Genomic DNA, 24412 nt, shown 5'->3' with positions numbered 1-24412 from the left:
GGCTTGAACTTAATGTATCCAAATGTTTTTCAAGACATTCAGCCGTAAAACATCAACTATAGGCACTGGTTACAAATTACATGGCACCAACATATTGTGAGTCAGGGAAATGAGGGACTTGAGTGTACTCCATGACGACAAACTACTTTTTGACAAGCATATTGACTGTGTAATAAGTAAGGCTTCAAAGGCACTTGGATTCATTATTCGGACATGGGCGACGTTCAATAATATCAAATGCATTAAGATTCTTTATTACTCTTTTTTACAGAGTCACCTTGAGTACGGTTCACAGGTCTGGAATCCATGCCATGAAACCTGTAAGTCTCGGTTGGAGGCAATTCAGCATAGATTTTTACGGTATCTGGACTACAAAACTAAACAATTTTCATCAGGTTATGAGCATAGGTGTACTAAGTACCATATTTTGCCGCTTCGTGTACGTCGAGACATTAGTGACGTCAGTTTTCTGATGAGGATCGCCAACAGTAATATTGATTGTCCAGAATTGTTGTCACACATAAACCTGCGCAAAAACTTGTTGCATTACAGATGTCGACCACTTCTGCAAGTGCCGTTTGCTAGCACTAATTATAGGCAAAATACATACATGGTGCGTACTTTGAGACTATAACAATGCGACGGTAAATCATTCTGAGTTTGATTTGTTTAAGCATAGACACAGTCAGTCGAGAAATGACTAAACGTCACTTTAGCACATCACGTGATTGGCGATGAATAATTATATAATAATATAATATATAATAAAAAATATATATATATAAATCGAGTTCTTAGGTTTTCGCGATTGTTACACATAAGAAATGAAACTATTTTTCCGTATTTAACCTTAAAGTTGACCGTGTCAACCGTGACCATGAGACCTGTAAAGGGCCCGAAACGTCGGTTTGTTTGAAAAAACAAATATACGCGATTTAAATCCGGAAAAATAGTTTCATTTCCTATATATATATAAAATTAAATAAATTATATATAATATTAAAAAAATATATAATAATAATTCTTAGACTTTTTTTTACCATCCGCTAAGGTTTAATTGTATAATATTAGTATTTTTTTATTTATTTTTTATTTTTTAAATTTATTGACTGTGTTTTTTGTATTCTCCTATAATCTCTTTTTGGCTTGCTAACATTGACCTATTTGTGGTAGGTCAATGCTTGCTAAGCACTTTATATTGGTGGAAATTCGTAAGTGTCATTGGAGTACTTATATTTAAGTATACTATAATTGTATTATGTGTTCGTGAATTTTCCTAAAATGTATAAATAAATAATAATAAATAAATAAAATAATAAATAATTGTATCAGTATTCTCCATGAGTAAAATGACGTAACAATAATTATAAAGTACACAATTATTAGCCTTTAAGGGCCAGTAGGGGATGACAACAATTTGAGAGGTAGTTATCATATTATATTCACATAAAATCTGTGCTTATATTATATAGTATATAAGAAAACTTGTCGCTTTGACCAGCTTCCATGTAAACTAGTTATTGTAATAAATATTAATTTCACATTGCAATGAAATCTTCTCAATAACTGTAGTATTTTATAACAATTTAGAAGCAGCAGAGCTCCTTTTGGATGATTTCGTCTGGAGAAGCACTTCCACCTTACGTATTTCTACCGCTAAGCAGTAATATGTTCCGCATTTGAAGAGTGAAATTACAGACACTTGTTAACTTTGTGTCTGAGGTAGCGGGCACAGTGAAACCGCCCTTCAGATCTTTGCGATTTAAAGCTTTGAGTGACACTGCAACTGTTATGGGTAGGCATATCGCTTACCATCAAGCGCACGACTTGTTCTCCAGGTCATAGATATTCACATCTGTCATACAATTGCATCTTTTCGGTTATATACTTCTAATAATTCACTTCTATTTATAAGTTGCTTTGTATTATAGTTTGGTTACAAAATATTGTTCTAAAATAAGGTCTTTTATATAAATCAAGTGAAGGGACGAACCAGTCAGGCGCCTGATGATAAGCTACACGTCTATCCATAACAGATACAGTGCCACTCAGAGCCTTAAATCCCAAAGACCTGAAGGGCACTGCCACAACACCCGTCACTCTAAGACATAAGTTCAAAACCGGAACGCAGTAAAGCTGACATTTTACTTGGCGACAGAAATAGGTAAAGTGGCAGTAGTTCCCTGGACGAAATCTTTCACAGGGACTCTACTGGTAGTAGAAATTCAAAGGTTTTATTTAATAAAGCACAAAATCTGCAGAAGACTGGAATCTAAACTAGATCAAGTGATCTGTGTCTTTACACCAAATTTGACAGAGATGTTAATATAAATAATTTAAAATATATTATACAGAACCAACAAAAGACAAGTGTACAAAAGATTCGTGTCTGCAAAGTGCGTTGTGTGGGTGTTTATTTATATGTGGGAGACTGTGTGAGAAACTCGTGTATATAAAACGAGTTTAGCAGTTGTTACAACTTCAGTAAGCATGGAAAAGTTCATTTCTGGAATATTCCACTACGATTCTGCAGTTTAACCACCAGCTCCTTCCAGAAAGTTCAGACAATGATAGTAACACAAAGTAAATTAGAAATAACAGATAAAATTAAATAATTTACTCGTAACGACATTATAACTTACAAGTCAGAGTTTATATGATTCTAAATTCATGATAAAATAAGTCACTGTGTAGAAATAAAATAAAATCGTAATAAAATAAACATCATTACATTATTTGATTTCAAGAAATAAGAAGCTTTTAATGTCATAAAATTGTTGTTGACGTTAAAGCAACAAGTGGTTGGTTTATTACGAAACAATTTTTACAATTACGATTGAATTTATTAAATAGTTGAAAAAGAAGCCGCATAATAAATTTTCAGGGAAAATTAAAATTGTAAGTAATTGTTCGACAAAATTAATTCAGAGCTACAAATGTTTTGTTTTCGTCTTGAAATAAAGGGAAAAGATATTTGATTACAAGAAACTGTTAAACACAGGCTGTGTCTACAGAAGGGCTGTGTCTCACACAGGCTGTGTCTCAATAGTATAAATATTTTAGTGTTTAAGTTGAAGCGACCTGAAAAGCACAATAATAATAATAACGCAATACACTCATAGCCCTGCACTAGGGAAACCCTGTGTCGCAGGTGCCATGGACACATAATTAAACAACCACAAATTACGCCTAAACTCACGAGAGAAATAAATGTAGGCCATACACATATTTCTCCCGGCCTGGGAATCGAACCCAGGATCTCTGTGTAGTAGTCCAGCATGGCAACCTTTCGGCCACAGAGGCAGTTCAACAATAGGGGAAACGCAAATTGGTTTTTCGAGAACTTTAAATCAATCCTTACTAAAAGATGCAGTGTCAACTTATTTCGATATGGTTAAAAATTAACTAAACATGGCCACGTTTAAAGCTTCAAATAAACTATTAGATAATAGCAACACAGCAAAAACGCAAATGAACCACATTCATATTACATATGTTTTCCATTATGTCAGATCACAAGACTCTAGAGATTTGTGCAACGGAATTCACACTCGGGCACCACCCAGAACATTTACACCTGAACCAATTCGGAAATGTTCATTCCCAAATTTGTCCAAAAGGGATTCAACCCGAAGACCTCCTCAAGCAACTCATCATTCAAAATTGTGTGTTCATTACTTATAAGTTCTTTTCAGGTTTGATGCCTGAAAAGTGGCATAATTTTAAAGATTAGTTTTTAAATAATTAGTACATTGGTATCTAGAAAACGCACCAGTAAGACATGTTTTCTAATCTCTACATAGGTAATAAACTAAAAAAAATTACTTACTATACCCGTATTACAGCCTGTCATACGGGTTTAGTACCTAGTCTAGTCTCCAGTCTCTCAAAAGGATTGCAACATTTAATATTATTATTCATACAAAGATCGAACAAAACACAAAGAAAAATTTCTTCCTGAATTGAAGGAATTCTTTGTGTTTGTTCGTTCTTTGAATCCATAATAATGACAAACTAGTGCAAAATGTAGATAAAAAAACATAGATGAATATCATCTTAGTAAAAACATCATGATGGTCAATCAATGAAATGTAGACATCCGCTTGACACAATATCACCTAATGTTAGGCGACGATGTGAGCAACAGTTATACAAAAAAATATATATCTTCACTGTAGCCTTGAGTAGCGCCAAATTGCAGTTGTCATGAAATCCAACGCTCACAGACATTGACTTACAAATAAATGGACGACGAGTCTAATACAAAAACCACGAAAAAAATGTCCCAAGTCAAAGGAATATGAAAAAGCTAAAACGTTGAATTTAAATTGTAATGTCATCGTATTACTGTCTAATTTTGCTTGTTTCGCTGTCAGTCGAACAAACGAATACTAAAGCGTAAATGACGCTCTATATACGATTTTAACGCCCTATAAGTTCGGACACTTTTTAGCGCGAACCCGATGTCCTTATAATTGTAAGTCAATGCTCACAGAGCAAACCTTTGGGCAGGTCGTCAGAATCTTGGTTGTGATGTGAGATTAAAATATGTTATTATTATAATTACTTACCATATACGTCAATACATCCAATCTGCCACTTCATACTGGGTTGCGTGTTGATCTGGCACATGTAACAACCACGGTCTTCAGCCTTCAGCGGTCGTATGCGCAGTTGCCAGGTTCGAGGTGCATCCAGACCTACGGAGTAGCGTGATCCTAGGACTGCACGCTCGTGCATTGTGAGAACTGTCTGGTCCTCTGCTCTTAGCCATCCCACCTGAGAACGAAATGGAACAGATGTTAAAACATGGTGATTGTGTTCAAGGTGGGTCCGAACGTCCTTTAGCCTCTAAATTGAATTACATGCTGCAAGGCCAAGCAATTCTGCCTTCAGTTTTATATGAAAAAAGTATTTTTCTTGTTACTCTATATAGAACATATATATAATAATATAATAATAATAATAAAACCATTTATTTCAGGCCATAGCCCATAAGATAATAGTGTTAGTTACAAAAGAAAACCTTAGAACTATGTTAGTATGATTACATTGAATTTTGAATATATTGACAGAAAATTTAAATATTAAAATTTGGAAAATGCACAATTATTGCTTAATTTGACCCGTTGTAATATTTACCCAAAACTTTAAAATTTTACAGTCAAAACGATGGGCAAACATCCTCAGGATGCCATTGCCACTGTCACGCACTCGCTTTAGCAGAGATGACACTCTTTTACGCCTGATGGCATAAAAGTCATCTGTTCGCGCTTCAGCAAACATGCCGGATGCACTGCAGTGCCGTGGCAGTCCCAACAGCATCCTGAAGATGTTATTATATTGTACTCGTATTGAATTGTATGTACGCTGTGTATATCTAACCCATAGACTACTCGAGTACATTGACTGACAAAAAGCTTTGAAAAGCATAACTTTCACGTCTTTTGTACAACGAGTGAATCTACGGGCCAGCATGTTTCCTCTCACAGCCAGCGCTCTGCGCTCCCTTTCAATATCTAGATCATCTTTCATGCTGTCAGTAATAACGTGACCAAGATATCTAAACCTATCAACTCTATTAAGAGGCGTGCCACCAAGCGTTAACGATGGTACAACATCTGGATAGCATTTACCTGCCTTTACAACAAGCAGTTCACTTTTTTTTGAGTTGTACTTCAGCCCATGCTTGGCTGCATACCTCTCACACACTTTGAGTAATTTCCTGAGCGCATTAATAGACGGCCCCAGCAGCACCATGTCGTCAGCATAATTGATATTATATAGCTTAGCCAAATTTGAATGCGATATTTTTGTTATAATTTACACTGGGCGTTTATGTGATCATATTAATAATATTGTCCAACTTTTCAAAATAAAATTGTTGAAAAGGTGAGATTCTCAAATCATAAAAAAATGTGAGCTGGTTAGTGAGTAGTAAGTACATTTGCGGTCCACCAAAATTAGAATTACTTATTTATTGTTGAATTCGGTCCGATCTAATTTTGCCGCTGAAGCTCATAACTTAGTCTACGGTACATTATTGGTTCACCAAAATGAGAATTATCTATCTACTGCTGAATTTGGACTGGATCGGTGTTTGCCGCTGAGTTTGTCGTAACTAACTTTACGGTACATGATATTGTAGTTAATTAGATTTATCTTATGGATAATGCGTGGATGTTGCAATCCATGATTGGAGATCTTCCAAACTTCAGAGACTTATATAATAGGTGTCCTTAATTGCTGATTAGAAATGAAACTATTTCTCAGATCTAAGTCGCGTATATTAGTTTTTTACAACGCAACGTATCAGCCTCCGGAGTTCCCCACTGCGGACTGCGTCATCGGCGCGCGCGCAGAGAGCCGCAGCGCGCAGTGTTAGACGTGACGCGGTCGCGAACGTTGCACTTAACACCTGAAGAAGACCATCGATTATGGTCGAAACTAGTCGGACCGCTTCCGACTAAAATACTACGCGAGTAAGTCCCGTTACTTTTATGTTATAATGTGTGATAACCGTGTTAGTTTTCATAATAAAAACACACACATTTTACGAAAATAATATTTTAATAATAATTAACGCACAAATATTTTATTTATATACTTTATGTTATGAGTTATTAAAGTAAATTTCAACCGCTATACATTACATTATTTCGATAAAAACATAAGAGAGGTCAAAAAACATTAGAAAGTAAACTATTTGTGCAATCAACAAGCAAACAATTTTATTGAGCCGTAAGTATCGGGCTTCAAAGTTCTTCATGTAACTCCGGGAGACAATATGCCGCGGCCAAGTTTCAGCAAAACTTGTCCCAGTGATAGCCTCCGTTTGTTTTCCACTTTATTACATTACTTTTTTTTTCATTTTCGCATGCCTGGAATCATCGTAAAGTTTGTGTTCTCACATTCAGAAAATGTTTTAAAGAAAATTTATATCTTTGGATACATATAAAGAAATCTAATTTAGTTTAAAAAGGCGCCTTTCATGCTACCCTTTTTCCAATTCAAGATGAAGATATCTATATCCATGTCACTTAAAATCATTCAAGTTAAAACAGACTCTTGCAACTTTTCATTCACAATGTTTGTGAGATGATAAGCCATTTTTTTTATAAGCCCACTAAAGGTTTCTCCCTCTTTTCCCATTGTTCTCGAACTTGTGCAACATCTGATTAGTCCTGTAAAAATAAGTCTAAACCATCCAACCGTCTCCCACATGGTTTACCGCGTCTCCTTAGTTTATCATTAACTTTTCATAAATTAAAATATTTTTTACTATACCAGTAATGTTCAACCGCTACGAATTTCAAATATATTCCGCGAAATTAGAATTTCCGTCACGGCCAGTCACTCCGTCGTTCCTTTTGTGAAATAGCAAATAGCGGCCAGAGCAGAGCGGACGGATCACCGCAAAAGGTTGTCGGTAAAAATGGGTCAGCAGTTACCTTCTATTGACACTTGCAACATTGCATAGTCAGAGCTATGTGAGCTACACTCATGTGTTGTAGCTTTTACAGCGAACCGTTTCTAAATAAGATAGAAAGGGCAAGTCAGCAGAATGAAAAGAAGTAATGGGCACATACAATTTTTGCCTCAATGAAAAGATGTTTGTGGTTTGGAAAAGTGTTAGGAAATTTATACTAATGATAGGGAAGAGTAAAAAAAGAAAAAACAAGACATTTGCCGAGCAGTGTGCATTACAGCCTATCACTGACATTTTCTAGCCTTTTTGTGCGTCTGGTCGTAAGCGATACGCCTGTTCATAGCACTTACTGTGCCATTCAGAGCTAAAAATCGCAAAGATCTTAGGGGCACTGCCACTGCGCCCGTCACCCTAATAAATAAGTTGACAAGTCCCATGTACCTGTAATTTCACTAGCAACCTTACCCTTCCAAACCGGAACACCACAAGGAGCTCTATTGCTACTAAACTAACTGCTTTGTGTACTGTAAAGTGGTAGTAGCGTCCTTGTTTAGATTATTCCAAGTTACTGTCCAAAGTAAACGTAACATCGAATTTTCAGAAAAAGATTTGGAAACGTGGCATCTTTGTCAAGATAGAAAATGTCGTATCACGGTTATACATCGCCTACGTGGAGTCAATGCGACTGTACATTATTTTCCCGAAACAAAACGGCGCCACATATCTTTGTCACCCGAAAATTTAATTTCAAAATCTGCATGAGTAAGAGATATTTTTTTTACAAAAATTAAATATTCAATTCGATAGAATAGTCAAACGGAATGTTGGGGAAATGAGAATCGGGAACCGGATAACTCGTCAATGTGTCAAAGTAGTGAAACAATGGTGTAATGAAAATAACCGTATTTGACTCGATTCGACAACGGACCTCGGGACGAACAGTACAGGCTTCTTTAATCCTTGTCATTTTCAACCGAGCTCCGCGCCGTACGGTCCCTAATTATATTTAAAATATACAATTGTTTAAAGGTGCTTTTTTCTTCTTTAAGGGGTGCGATCTCCTACCGGAGGTTGGCTATCACTGTGGCATTTTGGGTCCGTGAAGTTGCGGCTCAGAACAGTTCTGTGGTACTTATGTTGAACCACTATGCAAGATTTTGAAGCCTGTGGTTTTTCTACGACCACGTCTTCTGCGGCCCTGTATTTTTTCCCGGCAGAATGAGTTGCAGTAGAGAGTATTTATCACACCACGTGATGTGCCTGAAGTACTGCTTCCTTTTTTACTGTTTTCCAAGCCTTTGTGCATCCACCGCAATACGTTGTCATTGGTGACTCTGTCCGTCCACGATATTTTCAAAATTCTTCGATAAACCCACAATTCGAAAAGTTTCTAACCGTTTACATAATGTCTGAGTTAGTGTCCATGCTTCTACTCCGTACAAAAGAATTGAAAATATGCAGCACCGCACTAAATATACAGCACGGCATCTTGTCGATAGTTTGAGACTACGATTTTAAAGTAGGTGGCTCATTTTAATAAAAGCACTGGCGACATCTAATTTCTAAGCTGTGGTCTTCCTGGTCGTTTACCATACAGCCAAGATATTTAAAAAGGTTCTTTATAATACTTTAAAACAAATTAAAATCATTGTTGTTTCTTTCCTGTTATTGGAGTCCACGTTCCGGATCACGAATCCCTTAAGACTGGTGCTGCAGCTCTACGTGTGGCGGGTTTTCCACGCATTCGCACGGACTCCGGGCGACGGGACTTCGGATTCAACGCTGGTCGCACTAGCGGCTCCCTCGCTAGTGCCTGAAGACTCAGGGAAGTGCCTATACGTGCCAGTTAGGAAGTGTCTAAACATTTTAGTGTAGGCATTACGAATCCACAATTTAAATAAATGTGTGTCGAGCATAACCGCTCTATCGTTTTATTTATTTAGACGTCTACCAAAAGCTAGCCGCTCTTCAAGCGCAACACTGGCTACACACTCTAGCGACATTCATAACGTATTTTTCGGACAGATGAAAGAAAATTTATTCAATAAAAACCGAAAAATTTCGGAAAACATAAAATTTTGTACATCATGTTTCGAGCTTGTGATCCAAGTCTGATGTTCTTTTTGCCCTCTCCATTGAACAAATCACTCAATGACTGTAAATCCTTAAACTTAAACAAAATTTTGTGAATTGGAAATCATACAGCACGTAAAAATGACTACGTACATAAACTATCAAGAGTCGATAATAGTAGAATGAGCAGGGTAATCCCATAAAGTTTCGTAAGACTATTTAATTTCTCACAAAATAATGTTTTTCATAGGATTATATCGTCCTTCGAACGTTGTTTTGATTTCCACTACGCAAATTCGCAACAGTTTGCACGTTGAATTCATAAGTATAATCGAACGTCTGCGTCATAGATACCTTGGGACGCCCGCAAAAGTTCTGCTCTCAAGACACCGTGAACTCCGCATTAAACACAAAATTCACCCCGGAAGTAGATAAATTCTTGCATGCAACTTAATTCATTACTCCCCAACTTTACCAAGTCGTTACCTTTAAAACTTTTAATCATTGAAAGTCTCAACAATCTGGGCAGACATTAGAAAATTACCAAGCCTTTTTGTTACACGAAAAAATCCGAGAAAATTTGTGCCATTGTGTTTGGGTTGTGGCAATTAGAGTCACGAAAATACGTCGATTAACGTTCAGTTACTTTTGCGAGGTATTCTATTCTCGTGGAACGAGGTTGGCTCGATGCCTACAGCATAACAATGCACAAAAATCACACTGCACCTTCTCGCAGCTTACGGACAACGTTGTGAATTTTAATACACCAGCGCCAAATGAAAACTCTAAAAACCGACGCGAGATGTGCCCTGTGTTTCATGCTCTGAATTTTATGTTTTCTTTCTACCTTTTACCCTATTTCGTTTTCTTTTAGACAGTGGTTTTTCTGACGTTAAAATAATCTTTATGTAAAGTTAGGTCTCGGGTAATGCAAATTACCAAAATCTGTAGCTATATTTCGTGACTCAATCTCAGATAATAAATCCTTGTTTTACTGCCACGTTTCATTTAAAGGTACGTATTCATTTTTTCTTGTTATCTTTCCATTTCCGTCATCGCAAAACCTTTGTTATTGTCCTAGATTAGAAAAGATTTTTTTATTGTTTGAAATAAAATTCACTTGTGCGACTTTAATCACGATAAGGGGGAATTTTCCTCCGTATTTGTTCCGCCATGTGTGTTTAGGACCTTTGTGTGTTGACAGTCAAATATTGTTCCAATTTATATGGCAGTTTTATTTTTTATAATCAACGTCTTTTTAATATTACTTTTTGTTATTAGCCGCCTTTATGTGTTTTGACAATAAAAATGAAAAAATGAAATGTTGAGCGTTTATATTTTTTGTTTATTCAAGAAACATCAACCTATACAGGTCCAGTTAGGTGAGCTCTTACCACGTTAAATGTCATAATCCTTGCGCAGTAGTACGATTTCTATGTACGTAGAGCAATTTTTAATTGATACAATATCTTAACACGACATTGTCATAATTAAATCAATGAACTGCTGTGATATGTCATAATAATAATTGTATCAAACCTATTTCGTTCAATACATTTCTCTTAGCAACTAGGTTCATCATCTGATTCTTTAAAAATCCGCTAGATGGCATTGACCCTTTTATCTAAATTCTGCATCGCGGTGTTAAGATTTTCCCTCGAATTGTAACTACCTCGAATGAATTTCGATTTTTTAGTAGCAATAGAGCTCCTTGTGAAAGAGTTCATCCAGGGAAGTATTGCCACCTTACCTATTTCTGCCGCCAAGTAGTAATGTGAGTATCACTGCGTTCCGGTTTGAAGGGTGCTGGTGAAATTACAGGCACATGGGACTTTCAACTTATGTCGCAGGGTGATGGGGACAGAGGTAGTGCACCTCAGATCTTTGCGTTTTAAAGCTCTGAGTGGCACTGCAACTGCTATGGACAGGCGTGTCATTTACTATCAGGCGCACGATTTCTTCGTCCCATTACTTTTTACATTAAAAAAATGAGAGTATTGGTTCAAAGCCTTCAGCTCGCCCTCTTATCCGATGGCGCAGTCAAGGCCATCAGCGGCTAACTGCAAAATGTCCTTCATAAAAAAAAGATTATATGAGAGAAACGTCGGTATTTTCGATTCGTTTCTAGGAGTTGAGTCCCTGTGGAAACGACCGCCTGGAGCGATCAGATAGTTAAAACTTAAATACGAGTAGAAGAGTACAGCCGGTTACGCTTGACACTTTGTAACCTAAAAACCACGATTTTACGTTATTACTTAATTTGGTAACGTAAACCCACTAATAGGACCAGCAGTTACAAAGGATCGAAACATCAAAGAACCCCTCTACATAACCTTTTTTGCTTAACGTGGCGCTTTCAAGTTGTAGTAGATAAAAATGTCGGGGTTTTAGGTAATTAAAACACAACCCTTTATTTATGCCTTCAAACTGTACACAATAAGTCTTTATCTTTACCTTTATCTTTAATAACGTTGAAGAAAAACAAAACGTTTTGAACCTAATATTTCCCATGTTTCTACTGTAATTTCAAGAACACAGCTGTTGGTTCCCAAGTAATTAGCAACTTGGTTTAGTGTTTACCAGCGTCCAAAGTTTAGGTTAAGTATAATTACAGTGTGGGTGTAACGAAATGTAAAAAGTAAGAGTGTAATTTTAGGTATTACATACAATTTCTATTTTCACGAACTATGCATAAAAACATTAGAGGAATGTGCATAGACTGAAAAAGGTCATACCGTATTTCAGTTGGCGATCGACAAGAAAATGAACAACTGAAAATATTGATTACTGTAGAGTTCTTTGTGAAAGAGTTTGTCCAAGGAAGTGTATACCATATCCAACTGAAAATCAGCGTTACACCAAATGAGCTTTCAACATATGTTGCAAGTTCGTTTGCTGTAACGTTTGATCCGTTTCAGCTTATATGTAATCATTAATTTGTTTTATCTCTTTTGTCTGAATTTTTCTTACGCTGAATAAACGTTTCTTTCTTTCTTTTTCTTTATGTATCTATTTCTACCGCAAAACAGTAATGACAGCTCACGCAGTACTTTGCATTCCGGTTTTTAAGGGCAAGGGCTGATGAAACTACTTGTCAACTTTAAGTCTCATGGGGACGGGTGCATTATAGCAATTGAAAGCTCTGATTGGGACTGCAACCGTTATGGGTAGGCGTGTCGCTAACGACCAGACACACGACTTGTTCGTCCCACCAATTGATATTAGAAAAAAATCATGTAAATTCTATAGAGAACCTCACGGAAATGTCAACTAGAGGATTAGTGGATTTTAAGTGGCGTAAGTCACTAAGAATACGGGCATATGCCTGAGATTGGATTAGGCTCTATTTTTATCATACAATATTATTTATATCCAATACATACTAAATGTCTACCGCTTGAGTAAATAAGGAGTATGAATCTCCCTCGACTGCGGTCCCGATATTATATTAAATAACAGATCACGATATCGGTGGTCCGACGGTTGTCCCTGTGGGTGATACATGACGAGATAGAGACAATTTGGGAAATGACTTTTTCCAATTGGTTCTGGCCTGGGAATTTAGTAGTTTGAGACCAGATATTTGATGTGGCTGTCGGGTACATTATCAGCTCGATTCTAAACTTCACAGTTTAACCACCGGCGCAAAGTTGCCTGTCTTTCTGTTGCCTGTGTGTGTGCCTATGAGTTCCATCAGTTCATTCCTCCTGTCTCGTTTTACCATCGGACATCCAGATTTACAGTGGGTATCATCCCTACTTGATCGACATTCCTTCAAGCGTACTAAACGCTTTTCGTCATCTTTTATTGTGCACACAGCCCAGTAATGGAATTCCCTAGTGTCTTTAATGTGCGACTGAATGTATCTTTCGGGCGAGCCCATTCCATCGTAGAGCTCTGTATTGTTCAAGTAATGGGCAAGATCAAGTTCATTTACTTACAAAAATAATTCAGGCCATAGTCACAGACTTCAAGCGTTTTCAAAGTCTTCTGACCCTTTTTCGACATGCAGGCGTCATCGCGATATTTTTATACATATATAGATTACACACTTTATCGCTCATACACAAGAACAAAAATAGTACATAACCAGCTTAAAATTAATGTGGGCAAAGGCGGCCTTATCGCTAAGAGCGATCTCTTCCAGACAAACATTGGGATGAGGACAGCTAATCAGAGTGAGATACGTAGTGGTCAATAGCAAAATTTTAATTCTATGAATAAACAAAAACTTACATTATATTTTATCAAATAACAAATAACGATATTGTATATACATACATACCTACCAATAAATATATACACGTTGCAGGCTAGGACAGTGTCACAAGATATTGACGCAATAAAGTTTTGATAATAGGAAGCGACTTATATGTCGGATTTCAGACGGGAGTTCGTTCCATAGTTGTGCAACCTTTAACGCAAAGGAATCTTTGAAATACTCCCACTATTACTAAATAAACACGTAATTTTGACATTAAACAGTGATCCGAATCGTTTACCTCTCAGTTGAGAACTAATCGTTTTCCCACTGGGCTACCACCGCTTTTAGATAAATAACAATGCGAATCAACAATTCCATTTAACCTCTCTCTAGTAGTTTACCTCACCTGCTGAATAAACTGGTGCTAATTTTATTCTACTACCAACTTCGATAATAACCAAGTAAACTTGCTCGTATATTATCTTAACTGCGCAACTTCTGAACTGGCTTTTAAAGACTAGTGCATAATCGTTCAAAGACTTAACTAATGTAATATTCTTTGACTTATTTATGTAATACTTGCAGTGTAAAAAACCGCGTAAATATGGTATCGTAAGTAAGGAGCGTTTATGAACATTGATTTTGTTATCATTGTCAAACTGCATGTCATTGTTTATTAAATTCTTTCCATTACGGAAGTCAAAGATTCAAAAACAATCAGCCAAGCCTTGGTGATTTATGTTTTGATAATTTTAGGTTCCATTAGTCTAAATTTAAGATCTGCCAAAGGGCGATGAAACGCAGCATTCTGGGCTTTAAACGTATTGACAGAGTACGCAATACAATACTGGGAAACAAAACAGCCAAACTCAATTGGGACTGGGCGGGCCACGTTAGCCCGATGCAACCCGAGAAGTGACCGAACGTCGTCACTCCTTGGATGTCCGGAGACGGAAAGAGACGACGGGGATGGCCGAGAAGGCGTCGGCGGGACGATCTTGATGGGTTTGAGAGGGAGTGGTGGTACGCCGCCAAAGACAGGGAGCAATTGAGGATTTGAGTGGGACATAGGTTAATTAAAAAAAAAACATAGCTGGGCATGCAACAAGTCTGTAGTCCATTATATCAGCATTGAGCCTTGTTTTCGGATGATTTCGGATGATCCTGTCGTGAGGTCGCAGAGAGCATGGCGCTGTCGTTTGGATGCATTCAAAATTATTTAATCATCCGACATGATCAGATGATATTTGGAAGGTTGTTATTAGAAAAAGGAGGAAGAATGCTTTATGAACGAGCACGCATTGATAAGAAGGACTTTTTGGTATTAACGACTTGGAAAGTAAACAACCGTGAGACTCTCTGCGAATTCTCTATGTAATATTTAAAATCCGTTTTAGTGGAACGAATCTCTGGAGTTCTGCGACTTATGTATAAATACTTTATCAACCCATAATTTATACTAATACTGGGTCAGGATTTAGGTTAGGTTATGTTCTCCACAAAACTTAAAAAAATAGAGAGAAAAAAGTTTTTCGAATTGCAGTTTTCATTACTATATTTTTCTTCACCGTGAGGAGAGCGCCTTGTGAAAGAGTCGTACGGGACCGACAAATCGTGCACCGTTGTGGTGCCACTCAGAGCTTTGAATTAAAAAGATCTTAGGGGCACTGCCACGGCGCCCATCACTCTGAGACATAAGTTGAAAAGTATCATGTGTCTGTAATTTTACTAGCAACCTTACTCTTCCAAACCGGAACGCAGTAATGCTTACATTACTGCTTGGCGGTAGAAATAGTAAGGTAAGAATTCTACTAGCAAATGGAAAGAACTTTACTGCTACTAAAAAAGGTGGCACTGCCACCTTACCTATTTATGCCGCCAAACACTCTCCCTTCCCATCTCATTCCTGCGTACCGGTATTAAAGGGTAAATAAAGGTGCTACTGTGCTGGTAAAATTACAGGCACAAGGGACTTATCAACTTCAGACAGATCTTCGCGATGTAAAGCTCTGAGTGGCACTCGAATTGCTATGCACATGCGTGCCGTTTACCACCAGGCTGTTAGTTCCGCCACTTGGTATTGCAAAAAAGTTATTTATTGTTAAATAGTTTCATTACTATCGGCATGCAGTTGTTACGAAAACTTATATAATACCGGAAAATTGGTACCGATACCATGAGGTGAGTGAAACTATTTCTTTGATTTCTTTATTTTGCGGTATGAAATGAAATTTTATTTGCTTAAAACATGGTGTGAAAGATGGAACAATTATTACTGAACACATGTTTTACCTGACTAGGCATGCAAAATGTTGCTTAAATTTAGTTTAATTATAGCATTGTCATCAGACGTGTACAAAGAATAATAATAATAATAATAATCAATTAATTAATTAATAATAACAAAATAATAAACTATCAATGTCAAATTATTAAATATCATACATCATGATTACATTAAACATACATATACCTTATAATTTCATGTCGACATCCAATAATCAACAAAGAATAATCAGTCAATTAAAAACAACAAAATAATAACCTTCTGTGTCAAACGATTAAATATTTATACAACATTATTACATTGTACATGTATATACATTAAGCACTAATTTCATGTCAACATTTATCTAAAAAATCAGTCACTTTGTAATAATTTTTGTCTCTAAGCCATTCACTAAGTCTGTTTCTGAACAAATTATTTGGTAACGTTTGAATGTCTTTTGGTAGAGCATTATAAATTCGGTTTATTAGGTTTCTTATTCTTTCTTAGTCTAGGTTTATTATTATACACCAGTCTATTTGGGTCCCTTACACCTCTACTATGTACATCAGTAATTTTTTTTAAAAGGTTTAGATTTTGCTTAACAAACCATGCCACTTCGAAAATGTACATACACGGTAACGGCAAAATTCCCAATTCTTTAAACAAAGGTGCACAAGTTTCCCGTCGGGAAACACCGGTCATTGCTCGAACACACTTTTTTGAGCTGTGAACAATTATTTACAATCAGTTGAGTTACCCCAAACCAAGAGTCCATGTCTAAGCAGAGACGCAACGTAACCATGATAAGCAGTCAAAACTGTAGATGGTGATGATATATTTCGCAACCTCCTTAAGACGTATATGTATCGATGTAATTTATCTGCCAGGGACTCGACGTGTTGTGACCAATTGCAACTACTGTCTATTTCCACGCCTAAGAATGTTGTAGAGAGTAGAGTTCCTCCTGAATATTGACATCCTTGTAATTTACGTTAAGGTTCATTTTTGTTTGTCGATTTGTACCAAATTGAATGAATTTAGTTTTAGTTAAGTTAACAGTCAAATTATTAAGTTTAAGCCAATTTATTATTACATGTATTGAATTGTTTATGTCTAATTCGTAGTTAATTATGTCATTTTTGTAAGGAATTACGACTGAAATATCATCTGCAAATAATATGCATTTGTGTCGTGTAACCTCTAGTAGGTCATTTATGTAGAGCAAGAATAATAATGGCCCGAGAACACTACCTTGCGGTACTACTCTATATTGCGATCTTGCTGATACAACACAGCCGTTTTTATTTAAATGTTTTATTTTTACAGCTTGCTTCCTATTTTCCAAGTAGGAAGCTAACCAGTTAAGAGTCACGCCTCTACTACCTAAATTATTTAGTTTTTTCAGCAAAATGTCATGAGATAGAAAGTCGAACGCGCGAGTCATGTCAAAAAATATCACCGTTGTAGGTATTTTTGCATTAGTGTTCTCACACTTGTACGTCACACTATCTGACGTACAAGATGAAATGCAGCCAGTAGATTTTTTCGATTGAAACCCGCATTGCTCTTGTTTGATTATATTGTGCTTATTAATAAAACTTAGCAGCCTCTTCTTTATGCATTTTTCAAATATTTTGGACAGCACGGAGATTAAAGTTATAGGTATAATTTTCAATGCACGTTCTTGCGCCTTTTTTATAAATTGGTTCACTAAATAAATTTTTAACAAATCGGGAAATATACCTTTTTCAATCGACAAATTAATTAAGTTTGTGAGAGGAGGCGTCAGTTGCTTATTACAGTGTTTTATCACATTTGTTGGTATTTCGTCGTAACCTGTGGCGTTTGTAGATTTCAACGTTCTAATGATAGCGCTAATTTCATTCGGTGCAAAGGGCTCCATAAATATACTATTCATTAAGGAAAATTTGTTAGTATTTCTGCATGGTTTATTTTGTGTGTTAGTCAGATTGATTTGATAATCATTAAATTTATTGGCTATATCAATTGGGTCACTTATAATTTTGTCATTTATTATAATTTTCTTTAAAAATTTATTATTGTATAATTGTGTTCTATTACTATATTCGTTTTTTATTATATTCCACGATACTTTCCCCATACTTTTCGCACGTAAAATTTGTTTATCATTATGGTGTCTCAAAGCCATATTCAAACAGCGTCGCAAAATTTTTGAATATAATTTATATTTTTTCTTCTTCTCATTACTTTTTGCCGTGTAGTATTGATAACGCAAAATCCTTTTGGTTTTACAGCTTTTTATAATGCTCTTGGTAATCCGTTTTGGTTTTCTATATTTATTTGAAAATTTAATTTTTTTTATTGGGAACACACAGTTTAAATAGGACAATAAAAACTTGATGGAATGCAAGAGCATTGCTCTATTTACATCTGTTTGAGAAAAAACATTCGAAAAATTTAATTGACTCAGATGATTACGAAATTTATTCATGTTTTCCAAACAATACTCCCGGACATTTACATAGTACTCCAACGGTTGTTCAATAATTTCTGAGACTGGTATATGTATCATTTGAGCTGTGTCATGATCTGATAGTTGAAACTTATGAAGTTCAGCCGTAGCCCCGTCGATGTTGCTTATTACATGGTCAATGCATTTTTAAAGCCTTGTAGGTTCAGTCACATGTAAAATTAAATTTAAGTTTTTTGCGACATCCATTAAAAACTTCGAGTCCTTTGTTAAAATTAAGGTGTTAATATTAAAATCACCTGACAATATTACACGGGTTTTTGAGTTTCTCATATATTTATATAGCACTCCCTCCAAAAGTGACAAAAAAGTGTAAACATTGGAGTCTGGAGTTCTGTAAAGACAAATTATAAGAAAATTATATGAAGTTAGATAAGTAGCACAACATTCAAAAACATTGTCCTGGGCAATTTTTTTATATCAATGATTTCCTGTGATTCTATTCCTTTTCTTGTTAAAATACAAACACCGCCTCTCTTTGATCCATTTCTCCTACAATAGCTAGCAGCAATGTTATAGTTTGCAAAGTTAATAGAACATTTATTATTATCATATCAAGTACCAAAAATGTAGCAAGTTTAGTGGTATATTTAAAGAAATATTATTTGCACCGATGAATGTTATCTCTTTGAACGGCTTATCCTTTCTATTATAACAGAGTATTAAAACCATTAACGCCTCTTTTACTAAAAGCGTACATGGACTTAATGATATTGGTCCATCGTATGGGTCATGGCTGCGCTAAATGCTTTTTCTGAATTCTAGTTTTAAATTATTTCTTTACTCATCAGGTCTTTTTTTTAACTGTAACTACTTCGTAATATACCGACTGCCGACTCTTTTGTTACTAATCTAACAAAGTTAGTTCCGCATAAAGATTATCAAGTTTAAGATAAGTGCTAATACGCAAAAGTGTTTAAATTAGTTGTTTCCACACTAAGAAACACACACAATAAGAAAGAAAATATCCATAATATTAACCTTAGAGCTAAGGCCATACTCATGGTACCACGATTCCGTTTAACCAATGTAAACGACTCTTTTATGGGGAACTGTATAAGTACGTTTTTTACAATAAGATACCGGAGCATATATTATCATTTCTTAAGTTTAAAAACTACATTAAAAATATTTACGACGTGTTAGATAATTATGTATGGAAAGCCGACATGGCTCCAGATTCCACACAAATTTGATTCAAAGTGTATTCTATAGCATTTAAGTTTATTTGAAAAGCGCAATCTCTAGAGTTTCTTGCTCGTTCTTCTCAGTGAAGTCAGCGTAGTGAACGAGCAGTAGCTTAAAAGTAGCTTAAATGTGACGTTTTCAAATGTAAATTTATTTTACCTATGGAATAAATGATTCTCTGACTTTGACTTTGTACTACACAGATGACACGTGTGTTACGACGACTCACTGTTTTGTCCTATTGTATTCTAAAGATGAAGCGATAAGACGAATTGATGGAAATAATATTTCTCCTACTAAGCCGGTTCCTGAAAATACGGATATTACAAGCCGTGTTTATTAGACACACCCGTAACATCATCAACCGTCGGGATGTTGCAGCTAAAAGTACATTTACTTTACATAAACGTGTTCTCTCAACTATCACTTCCCATGTCAAAGAGATAACCTGATATACTTCATCATATTACAAATGCACAATGTTTAATCTTTACCAAAAGATACAAAGTGGATTAGTGGCAAGGATACTCCTTTAAAGTATGTATATACCTGTGTCAGAAGACTCCGTGTTATGGTCATAGCAAGTAAAACAGCACTGTGACACTCGTGTGGGATATCTTTATTTTATAGCATCTTGTCGATGACAAGTACTCTTGGGTTGTCTATAATGCCGCCGAAACCGCGTTGTATCGTAATTTATTTTTCTATTAATTGTAAGTGTTAGACTCGACTGAGACTTTTATTATAAAGAACCACACTATAAAACATGGTATCAGGTATGGTCTCAGCGATTGTAAGTATCGCGGGAAGAACGCAGTCATAGAGTTGTGTCAAAAAGTCATCGAGTCAGGCACGTGGTCGCAATGGGAAACGAGAAGAAAAAACCCGTTCGAGTCGTCGGAGCCATACCAACAATGAACATGGAAGGCAATTTAGCTACAAATTGGAAGAGGTGGTATCAATCTTTTAACCTTTTTATGAAAGCGTCGGGCCACGCGGATGAAGATGATGAAATAAAAGTCGCTATGATGTTGAATTTCATGGGAGAAAAGTGTTTAGATATTATTAACTCTTTTAATACAGGAGAAGACGTTAAATTTCATCAAAGTTGAAGAAATTTTTTGATGACCATTTCACACCGAAAACGATTGTAACCGATGAAAGTCACAAATTCTTCACAAGGAAACAACTAGATGGCGAAACTACAGATGAGTTTTTAACCGATCTGAAGAATCTCAGTCAGTCGTGCGAATTCGGTACACTTCGCGACAGTTTAATAAGGAATATTTTTATTTGCAATTTGCATGACAAGTATCAATTTATACGAGAACGACTTCTCCAAGAAGATAAGAAATCATTAGATGATGCTGTTACACTTGCAAAAACATTACTTCTAAGCCCTACTCAGGCTAAAGAGCTGAAAGAAACAGATACAGCTACTATCATGTTTACACGAAGATCAAAAGAAGTAAAACCAAGTCAGTATAGGTCAAAGTTAAAACCGAGATCAAAGTCTGCATCAAAACTGTGTCAATACTGCGGGCAGAAGCATCGCTATAAGTGTCCAGCTTACGGAGTAACGCGTAGAAACTGTAAAAAATGAAACCATTATGAATCAATGTGCCGTTACCCGAAGAAGAATGTCAGAGGAATAAAGGTAGAAGATGATTACATTCAGTCCTTGTCACAGTCTACAGGTATGTCAGAGGACTTTTCTAATTTATTTTTAGGACATATAAAAGTCTCTAATAATAATAATTGTGAATGGACATTATTTATCTTTATATATAATGTAAAAATTAACTGTATACTAGATACAGGCATAGATGCCAATGTTAGGTCAAATGATGTATTTAACTTGCTAAATTTAAATATTACTTTAAAAAATTGTAAATCAAAAGTAATTTCATATAGTGGAAATTGCATATCAGTAATAGGTAAGTGTGAAATAACAATAACATATACTTTAAAAAATAATTTGTCTAGTAAAGTCACATTTATTGTAGCTGATGTAAAGTCTCCAACTGTTATAGGTCACAAAACGTATAGTAAATTAGGTCTGATAAAACGTGTGTTTATTTTGGATAATAATAACAAAGGCTGTGTTTCTAGCTCAAGTCCAAACGCTTATGTAAACTTGACGATTTACTTTGTCAACATAAAAGTGTCTTCGAAGGTTTAGGCTGTCTGCCAGGCCTGTGTCATATAACAGTCAACAAGAATGTACCTCCAACGGTCGATGCACCTCGTAAAGTACCTTTCACATTGCATGAGAAATTGAAGCAAGAATTATGTCTATGAAGAACATGGATGTCATAACAAAAGTAACGGAGCCTACTGCATGGGTGAGTTCATTAATTTTAGTTGAAACAAAAAATGGGAAACTTCGTGTTTATCTTGATCCAAGGAACTTAAATGAAGCCATATGTCGTACTCATTACCCAATACCTACCGTAGACATGATACGTAGTAAGGTAGCAGGAGCAAAGTATTTTTCAACTTTAGATGCCAGTAGTGGATTCTGAATGGCACGTCTCGATGAAGAGGGTTAATACCTTTGTACTTTAAACACACCGATTGGACGACATAGGTTTAAAAGATTACCATATGGTGTTAGCTGTGCTCCTGAATATTTCCATAGGGTAATGACAGAAATCTTTTCAGATATACCTAATATCATGGTATATAGTGATAATATGTTAGTGTGCGGAAGTACTATTGAAGAGCATAACAGGTGTTTACATCAAGTTTGTCAAAGAGCCATTGAGCAAGGAGTAAAATTTAACAAAGCTAAGTGTGTATTCGCTACGAAAGAAGTGAAGTATCTGGGTCATGTCTTTTCAGACATAGGAGCCACTGCGGATCCAGAAAAGGTTTACAAAGGTTTTACAGCCCTTGTAAAAGATATGCCTTCACCTACCAATGTTAAAGATTTTCAAAGATTTTTAGGTCTTTCGAACTACCTTAGTCCGTTCAAACCTAACTTAGAGACAGAAGTTGCTCCTCTAAGAGAACTTATTAAAAAAGATTCTTTATTTCAATGGAATGCTACATATGAAACAATATACAGTAAATTAAAGCAATTAATTTATCAAGCACCAGTGTTAGCTCACTTTGATGTCAATAAAAAGATTTTATAAGTGGATTCTAGTAGTACAGCAGCCGGAGTAGTCCTACTCCAAGATAACCACCCGATATACTATGCATCTAAAACCTTAACGCCTACACAACAACGAATGGCTCAAATTGAAAAAGAGTTATATGCAATTTTCTTTGGTTGTGTGCGCTATCATCAATTTATTTATGGTCAAACTGTGCTTTTGAAACGGATCATTATCCATTGATAACTTTATTTAAAAAATAATTAGTTCAAGTACCGACGCATCTTCAACGCATGATGTTAAAAATACAAGCATATCATTTAGAAGTTCAGTACAAGAGAGGTTCATAGATGTACATAGCTGATACATTGTCAAGAGCTGCATTACCCGAAACCAGCACTGATGAATTACTGATACTGTATTACATGTCAATATGTTAATAAATAATCTGGCTATTTCTTCAGAACGTCTAAAATGAAAGAGGCAACCAGTCAAGATGAGAGCAAGCAAATTTTAAAAAAATACTACCCTAATGGTTGGCCGTCAAGTAAGTCACAAGTATTTAAATTAGTTCCAGAATATTGGACATATCGAGATATGATACATACAGAAGAAAATCTACTCTTTAAAAGTACTAATGTCATAATACCTCGTAAAATACGTCAAGAAATTTTAAAAATTATACATCAAAGTCACCTTGGGTGTGAAAGATCAAAGCTTAATTTAATTTAATTGATCTAAACCTTGCCCGTGGAATAGTATTCTAGCCATTAATGTCACAAAACATAAAAAACTTTATTGAGTCATGTCCTACATGTTTGTCGCATAGAAATGCAAACCCAGTGGAACCAATGCAACCGCATAAACTGTCGTCTTTCCCCTGGGAGAGAGAAGGCATAGATTTCTTTGATTACAAAGGCAAAAAATATATAGCTGGAGATGTTTACTATTCAAACTATATAGAACCTACAACAAGTGCAATTAATAATGTCATTAAAACCAATATTCAGCAGACATGGTATACCAGTTGAGATTGTTAGTGATAATGGTCCACCATTTAATTCAGCAGAATTCAAGTCATTTCTTTTTGACTGGGAAATACAACATACTATGTCAAGTCCGTATCTACCTCGTTCGAATGAATTAGTGGAGTCAGACTCTCTCAGTCTGATTAAATGTGAAGAATCTGGTAATGATCCATACCTAGGTTTATTACAGTACAGAACTACACCTAGAGGTAACCTAGCTAGGTTACTTGACATAAGTAGTTGTGCAGGTGAAGCTTCTTCAGCACAACTACTTATGTCAAGAAATTTGAGAACACGACTACCTATTGTGACAAAGAATTTACGTCCAAAGATTGTTAATTTTGAAGATCATGTTCAAGCGAAAGGAATTAATATAGAAAAAATGAAACATTATTATGACAAGAAAACGAGACTTTTCAAAGTTGGTAAACTTTGAAGGAAGGAGAAAGTGTGATGTTTAAAAAGACGCCTGATAATAAATGGATGCCTGGTACTGTCAAGAAACAATGTGAACAGCCAAGATCATATATAGTAGTGGCACCAGATGGTCATGTGTGTATAAGGAACAGACAACACATAATGAAGTCTCCTAAACTAGCTGAACAACC

At 35.8% G+C, this 24412-nt stretch overlaps 1 protein-coding gene across 1 annotated transcript in view; it reads right to left on the bottom strand.

Annotated features, from left to right (window-relative positions):
* The window catches only part of LOC113234939 (limbic system-associated membrane protein), a 102734-nt gene that overhangs the window by 71854 nt on the left and 6468 nt on the right, over positions 1-24412 (bottom strand). The window contains exon 3 of the mRNA XM_026470460.1: positions 4572-4779. Within this exon, the coding sequence (XP_026326245.1) occupies positions 4572-4779 (208 nt within the window). The remainder of the gene's footprint in view (positions 1-4571; positions 4780-24412) is intronic.

This window comes from Hyposmocoma kahamanoa, unplaced genomic scaffold, assembly GCF_003589595.1.
Source record: "Hyposmocoma kahamanoa isolate Upper Pololo Valley unplaced genomic scaffold, ASM358959v1 86, whole genome shotgun sequence".
Lineage (NCBI taxonomy): Eukaryota > Metazoa > Arthropoda > Insecta > Lepidoptera > Cosmopterigidae > Hyposmocoma > Hyposmocoma kahamanoa.
The sequence above is the reverse complement of the archived record's forward strand: the minus strand, read 5'-3'. Positions and strand labels throughout refer to the sequence as shown.